At 63.3% G+C, this 7,552-nt stretch overlaps 1 protein-coding gene across 5 annotated transcripts; it reads left to right on the top strand.

Annotated features, from left to right (window-relative positions):
• The first annotated feature begins 562 nt into the window (after window positions 1–562).
• LOC113205819 (uncharacterized) lies at window positions 563–7,546 on the top strand. 5 transcript variants are annotated; one of them, XM_052276336.1, is made up of 6 exons: window positions 563–742; window positions 826–1,968; window positions 2,165–2,338; window positions 2,417–2,951; window positions 5,016–5,089; window positions 6,379–6,513. In XM_052276336.1, the coding sequence occupies exons 1-5, from the start codon at window positions 569–571 to the stop codon at window positions 5,054–5,056; spliced, it is 2,067 nt and encodes a 688-aa protein (XP_052132296.1). In that variant the 5' UTR covers window positions 563–568; the 3' UTR covers window positions 5,057–5,089; window positions 6,379–6,513. The 5 variants fall into 5 exon arrangements, with proteins under 5 accessions (XP_052132296.1, XP_052132295.1, XP_052132293.1 ...); XM_052276335.1 differs by lacking the exon at window positions 6,379–6,513 and adding an exon at window positions 6,009–6,149; XM_052276333.1 differs by lacking the exon at window positions 5,016–5,089 and having other exon boundaries at window positions 829–1,968; window positions 6,379–7,546.
• Window positions 7,547–7,552: the final 6 nt, after the last annotated feature.

Genomic DNA, 7,552 nt, shown 5'->3' with positions numbered 1-7,552 from the left:
CCCCACCCCGCTCCACCCCACCCCGCCAGCGTGAATTAGCACGAGGAGAAACCGGAGCGCACGGATAAGAAAAGAGCCACCACTATCTGAGGAGGCGCATACTAAATGGTGAGCGAGCTGTAAGGGAAAAGAGAGGGGGGGGGGGCGAGAATCGCGGGCGGATCCAGCAGCAGCCCCGCTCCGCTCTGCTCCGCTCTGCTCCCAGCCAGGCTGGCGAGGCGATACGATGGGAAATCGATCGAGCCGCCGCTGTGCTGCGCTGTGCCCGGGCGGCGTGTCGTGGCGTGGCGTGGCGTGGCGTGGCCTGGCGTGGCCTGGCGTGGCCTGGCGTGGCGCGGTGCGGCCCCACAGGGACTCCAAAGGGCCGGGGGTCCTGGCCGGGCAGGGCCTGCACTCACCGCACACCACCGTAGCGAGGGGTTCAAACGGAATGTCTATACGGCGCCCTCTGATTTTGGACCGGCCGGATGTGACGGCGACGGCCTCCCCGCGCCCGCCCCGCTGCTGACCGCCACGCGTTTAGCCCACTCACAAGCACTTCCTTTTCCCCGCCTGCGCAGGTCCAGCCATGGAGCCGGAGTGCTACCAGTTGAAATGGCATAGCTTCGAGGCGCACATGCAGGCGTGCGTGGCCACGCTGCTGCACTCGGAGACCTTCGCCGACGTGGTGCTCAGCACGGTGGACGGCAGGCACATCTCCGGCCACCGGTTCGTCCTGGCCGCCAGCTCCACCTACCTCCAGGTAAGCTGATTCCATTATTCCCGTTTCATTTTTACGTGCGGGTCTCGAACGCCCCCGGCTCACACTTGTCCTGCACTGGTCAGCAGAGGCTGCTCGGGGCCGGCTCCATGGTGGCGCACAGCCACCTGCCCGTGGTGGTGATCCTGCCGCCGGAGGTGTCCTACCACGCGCTGTGCGTGCTCATCAAGTACATGTACAGCGGCGAGGCCACCGTCCCCAACTCGCAGCTGAGCGCCGTGCTGCGCGCGGGCGACATCCTCAAGGTGCGCGGGCTGTGGCGGCCCGGCGGCAACAACGGCGCGCCGGGCGGCCAGCGCCCCGAGCCGCGCGCCGAGGGGCGGCCGCACCACCTCGTGCAGGCCATGCAGAGCTACATGCGCCGGACCCAGCCGCGCGCCGAGCCGCGCACCGAGCCCCGCCAGGAGTACGCCTCCGCCTCGGGGCTGGGCGTGCACAGGCACTTCATGGACCCGGCCGCGGTGCCGGCGGCGGCGCACCCGGCCGGCACCGGGGCCGACCCCGACACCCGGGCGAGCCGGGTGGGGCGCGAGGTCGGCCACGAGGACCCCGCCGTGACGCCTCCCCGGCCCCGCGGCCCCGGCCGGCCGCCCCTGCACGCGTCGCGCATCGCGGCCCGCCGCGGCGTCAAGGACTACCGCGACTGCAAGGACGAGCTCAAGGCCCGGCGCAGGGAGGCGCGCCGCCGGGAGCGCATCCACCTGCTCGCCCAGCGGGCCGCCAACTCCGCCAGGGCGTCAGCCAAGCCCGCCCGGGACACGAGGCAGGTCCCGGACACCCGGGACGACAACGACAGCATGGACACGGGCCCGGCCGACCCGCCCCCTTCCAACGGCCTGCCGTCCACAGACGAGCACCACCAGGCCGACGATGATGGCCTGAAGCGCGAGGCCGACACTAGCAGGCACGAGGGGGGCAGGTCCTCCCCCGTAGCTCACCGAACCACCTCGCCGAAGCACGACGATGTCGACCCTCTGAGGACGGTGGACGAGGGAGGGGTCGCGGACGACAAGGACAAGAGATCTCGTGGAAGCGAGAGCGAGAACGACCTGGCCGACACCCGCACCATCCTGGACGGCATCGGCGCCCTTGCCAACCTTGCTGTCGGTGAGATGAGGATCAAGGAAGAGCCTATCGAGTGGGACATGGAGTCCGAAGTCCGAGAGGCCCTCATGGAAGACGTGCCGGCGGAGCTCCGCGTCAAACCGGTAAGTCCCTCGCCCTGGCGGCCCATCAGGAGCCACACTGACCAGAGCGAGCATATATCATCTGAGACGATAGGTGAGATGATCGAACGGAAACAAGCTCCTTCTCGATCCCATCTCTCGTTTTCGGACCAAACGAGCACTCGTTGCTCGCTCGTTGTGGGCATCTGACTCTGACCCCTCTGCTCCGCTTCCCCAGGAGGTGGTTGAGCCGCAGGAGCAAAGCGAGGAGCTGCTGTTCTCACCGCTGTCGTGCGAGATCTGCCACGTGACCTTCTACTCGCCGGCCGAGTGGGTGCGCCACGCGGAGCAGGAGCACAGCGAGATGCGGCGGCGGCCGCGGAGGAGAACGCCCAAAGGACGCCAGTCTTCGGTTAGTGGTGTGGTGAGGCGGGGTGGGGCGGGGCAACGCATCAGCGTTCGGCACTGATGAACTTCTCCCTTCTTTCAGCACGATTCCGACCGTTCCGCGGTCTCCGCCAGCACGTCAAGCGAGAGGACGACCGCGGGCACTCCCGGGCCCGGGTCCGCGGCCTCCTGCTCGGGGTCCACGTCGGGCGCGGCGACGCCGGCCTCGGCCGCCTCTTCGAGCGCGCCCGCGTCGGCGGGGTCCCTGACGCCGGGGACGGCGGCGCGTCCGGGGCCGTCACCCGCGGCAGGCGCCACGGCCGGCGCCGCGGCCGGCGCCGGCCAGCAGACGGGGCCTTACGCGCAGCTCGTGTGCGACGTGTGCAAGGAGACCTTCGCGTCGCCGGCGCTGTGGGCGCGCCACCTGCAGACCTCGCACACGGACGAGGAGCTGGCCGTGCATAACCGCGCCAACGCCAGGCCGCCGACGACGCCGGGGCCGCCCGCGCTGCGCCCGCAGACGCCCGTGCCCCGGACACCCGGGCTTCGGCCACTCGCGCCCCGGCCGACGGGCGGAGGCCACGCGCGGCCAGCTGCGGCCGCTCAGCAGCACCCCACCGCCGGCAAGCAGCTCTCGTGTAAGTATCTAAGGGGTGCAGGACCGCCCGGTTCGCGCGGTGGGGCTGCGGTGGTGGACACAACCCCGAGAATGCGGTCAGCAACCTTGCCGAGTCACGGCGTTTTCTCGAGGGCATTTGACATCATACTGACGCGAACGTGACTAGTCTTGGGCCACGATATCGACCTGAAACGATGACACAAAATGTCAGTATGAAGTAGAGCCACGGTCTCGTTGAGACGCTACCGTAGAGACGGTTTGCTGGCCGATGATCGAGGAGTTCGAGATTGTAGACCTTTCAGGATAGGTGACTGACGGAAGAAAAGAATAAACCGACTCATGAAACAGACCTGGTTCTGGTAGTTGGTATGCCATAGAGAATCAGAAGGCATTTTCCGGTTTGTTATTTCATTTCTATGTTCACCGAAACTCAAAGGCACTACAGCGAGGATGGTCCACCCGTCGTCTTTTTCAGGACGTTACTAGTACTGGATTCAGGCGTGCGGGCGGGTTGCATACGGCGAGTGACGGTAGGCAAGCCCATCCGCACGCCTTGATCCGGTGTAGTATGAACAAAATATGATAATAAGAGTACTTGACGTTTGAAAAGTGTAGTTGATACGGACGGGCGCTCCGTTTGGCCGGGCCGGGCAGCTGTACTCTCACACCAGGTCCTTTCCAGTTTGGCGCTCACCCCCTCCATGTGTGTCTCTAAGGTCTGCGCTCGAGTCTGCGGTCCTCCTCTCCGCCGCCGTTGGTGCCCACCCTCCGCCCTTACCCTCGGCCCCGGTTTGACTCTAGCAGGGTGGTGATGACGAGCGGTAAGCAGGACGGACTCTTCTCTGCTGCTGCGGCCCCTGTCTCTCACGTATGTGTGTGCGTTTGTGTGTGTGTGCTCATGTTGTTTGAAGCGATCACAGCCACTGTCCGCGGCCGGCAGCAGAACCACAGTCATCTTTAGCACTTGTCCTGCACGTCCTTACACTTGTGTGTCTCGAGGAGTCCAGGAAGTTTTAACCACAGGGACAATGTCGAAATATTGTTTTCTCTTTTCGTATAGCCGCTTTGACGAAATGTGTGAATAACGTATCTCACGCCGGAAACAAAACCAATCTGTACGTTTGTTATTTCCGGTTCGGATGAGCCTTGAGCACCGTGTGCGCTCTTCAACCTGGGGGCTAATTACATTGAGCAGGCGTCAGTCATTATGGGAGCTTGACGGGCGGGGCGGGGCGGGTGGCGTTCGAGCCGTCGATATAGTAACCCGCTGGTAATATCGACCGGACTGCGGGTCTCGGCGGGGCGGGGCGGGGCGGGGCAGTGGGGGCCGGACCGACCCGCACCGACGAAACCAACGACGCCTTCCCTTCGATCGCCCGCTGGCGCTGGCTCCCGCTCCCGCGCCCGGGTCCTACTCGGCCCCCTGTCGGCGTTCGTTCGCGCCCGTAAGCCCGAGCCGTCGCGTCCGATTCGATGCTACGTTGCATTTGTCTCTGTCCCTCCCACGGGCGCGGCCCGCCCCCCTCTTTAAGGGGCGCACGGCCGACTTGACGAGTGGGTAATTGGGGTGAGTGTGCCCCTATAACGAGAAGTCCACAAACCGGACGCGGTCGTATTCGTTGCTGCCGTAATTATTGCTCGTCCGTGTTCGACCGCGCGCCTGTCGGCCAGACCGTCCCGCACACCAGGCGCGCGAACGGGTTGCCTACCCGCACGGGGCCTCGAGGAAGGAGGTAGCTGCGGCCTGGTCGGTGACGGTAGCAGCCAGCACCGAGCACTCTTGCTCGACCCAGAAATTTGGTAGGAAGCCATCGGTACACTTCTCGCAGCGACGCGCCTTCTTAGTCAATTTCTCATTCTTCTGCTCCGTTAGTCTCTTTTGGAAGGCACCTACTAGTGAACCAGCCACAATCGCACTTTACTATAACTATCTTTCTCTCTCTGTCTTTCTTTCTGTCTCGCTCCGTGTATCCTCCTTCTTACCTTTGCGCGCGCGCGCGCGCGTGTGTGCGTGTGCAAGTGTGCGTGTGTGTGTGCGCGTAGGTGTGAGGCCGTGTGCGTGATGAGGCTCGTCGTGTTGCAGCTTTGCGAGAGGCCTTGAAGCCTAAGTACAAGGCGATGTAGAGCGCGAGCGCATGCTGGCGCAAGCACCTCAGGGTGAGTAGAACAATCACACACTCTCACACCCGCTCACTGTGTGCCGTAGATCTGCTCTCCGCTCCGCTCTGCTGCTCTGTAGTAGTGCATATCGTCGTTTACTCTGGCGCCTTCGATCGCGCATATACACATATATTTGTTTGCTTCTATGTCTCACAATTATTCTTTCATCTCATCTTGTTGTCGCCTTCCACCGCCGCTGCCAAATGAATCGATTTCACGTTTCCGTAGTTTATGTATAACCAGTCTCGGCACTGCCATATTTTTGCAGTCAATATTCCAGGGGAAATGGGGGAAGGAAGATGAGATGGCAGGGGAGGGTAAGAGGGGGGGTGGGGGTGCTTTGGGTACTTGTCGTCGGGGTCGCCAGGGTGGCGATGGAGGCCGTACGAACGTCGCGACTGACTGGCCAGACACCGCACCGGTGGCGTCGGGGCCATCGACCGGATCGCGATCAATTCTGCCGCTTTGGCGCGGGGCTGGGCGGGCCGAGGCTGCGGGGAGTACTACTACGTATCGCGCGATGCACACCCCCCCCTCTCCCACGGCACCCCCGGGCTGGTCCGTCACGTCCAACTAACATGCCTTTTCGCCGAGTCCAACTTTTCTGGCCCCCCACTCCCCACCCCTTCTGTCCCGGTGCTGGCGGGGATGGCTTGTAGTGCGCAGCCCCAAACTTTTCCCCATCGCGTCGTCGTCGCCCTGCTCGGCACCCGCCGGCCGGTCCCTGCCCTTGTTAGCCCGCCGCCGGGCTCTCCGCACCCGAACTAGGCGCGCTTCTTTCGTAATTAGTTGCCTCCTGCTTTGCCGCACCTCGCGCGCTGCCCCCGGCCGGAGACCTCCGCCTCCGCGGGGCCGGTCTCGGCGTCGTCGTGAGGGGCGCGCGCCTGAGAGCCTGCTGGGCCGGTGTCTGTTCCAGCGCGCGTCGGCGGCGTCATGCGGGTCGTGATTCCGAGGGTGTCGGCTGCAGCGGCGCCCGGCGGAGGCAGCGGCGGTGGCGGCGGTGGCGCCGACAGCAAGCAGTGCCCCGTGTGCCGCAAGAGGTTCCCGTCCGAGGCCTCCATGCGCATCCACCGGCGCACGCACACGGGAGAAAAGCCCTACGTGTGCAGCCACTGCCGCAAGGGCTTCAACGTCAAGAGCAACCTGCTGCGGCACCTGCGCACGCTGCACGGCCACGTCGTCAGCCCCAGCGCCTGCCCGTAGCGCCATACCGCGGCCTCGGCCGCGGCCTCCCCGGCCTGCTCGGCGGCGTCCTCACACCCCGGCGTCTTCTCTCTCTGTTGCAGCCGCGCTGAAGCGGTGCGGCCTCTGCCCCAAGTCGTTCCTGTCCAAGGCCTCGCTGCAGATCCACCGGCGGACGCACACGGGCGAGCGGCCCTTCGTCTGCCACCTGTGCGGCTACGGCTTCAGCGTCAAGAGCAACCTGGTGCGGCACGTCCGCACGCTGCACGGCGCCAACGGGCGCGAGGAGGGCGGCGACGACGAGGGTCTGCTGCTCGGCCACGAGGAGCTGCTGGAGCAGGAGGACGAGGAGGAGCAGCTGCCTCTCACCCCGCCCGACGACACCCGCGACAGCTCCAACAGCGGCGCGGAGTAGCGGCGCCGCGGCCGACCCTACACCCTGCGGCAGCCCTGCGGCGCCAGGGGTACGTCCACCCCAACCCCAACTCACTCTTCCCACCACCCTTCCTCTCCTGACCCTCCCTACCACGAGTGCGAAACAGCGCGTTGAAGCGATGTCGAGGTGTCGACGACGGTGTCGTCCAGATATCGCTCCGGCGTCCCATCGACGGTCAATTATTTCTGACCAGGTCTTTATCTCTCCGGTAATAGTGCAGTACCAGGGTGGATGGGTAATTGAACCCACCCACTTTCAATGATACGATGTACCGTATGCAGGCGTCGCTCGGGCGCTTCGGTTGAATAGGCAACCCACCGTGCACGTGCGTAGGCGTTACAGTGTAAGTTCGAAAGTCCACTTGGTACAGCGCGCTGCCTGCCTTGACGTTGCTCAGAGACTTGTGAGTTTACACAAGTGTATGCAGTTCGCAAAGGCTGAGCCCTTCCCAGCGGCTATTATTTAGCCGCTACTTTTTCTAACTATTAATTATTGCCACTCCTGGTGGCGTATCCTTTTTATTCTATTTACTTCCGGTGGAAAGATTGTTTCAATTTAATGAAGTAATGTGTGCTCTCGCTAAATCGTTAAGGGCTTATTGCTGATTTTGAAAATGTGATTTGTATTTGGTTTCTTGCCGTCCTCCAGTTTACCGTTCGTATTGTTATGAAAATTAAGATTTTTGCCGGTTTATTTATTACGGCCGAAGTTTGTATACCTTAGGTACGCAGATAGCTGTTAATGATAAATGTCGCAGTTCTTTGGGGTTTGTTTCTTTCGTTCAGGAGCGAAAACTATCTGACGGAAGAAACCTAAACTTCAGTGAACTCAGCAAATGTGAT

Source organism: Frankliniella occidentalis, unplaced genomic scaffold, assembly GCF_000697945.3.
Source record: "Frankliniella occidentalis isolate FOCC.00 unplaced genomic scaffold, Focc_3.1 Scaffold2571, whole genome shotgun sequence".
NCBI lineage: Eukaryota > Metazoa > Arthropoda > Insecta > Thysanoptera > Thripidae > Frankliniella > Frankliniella occidentalis.
Note: the sequence above shows the minus strand (reverse complement) of the source record. Positions and strands in the feature narration are given on the sequence as shown.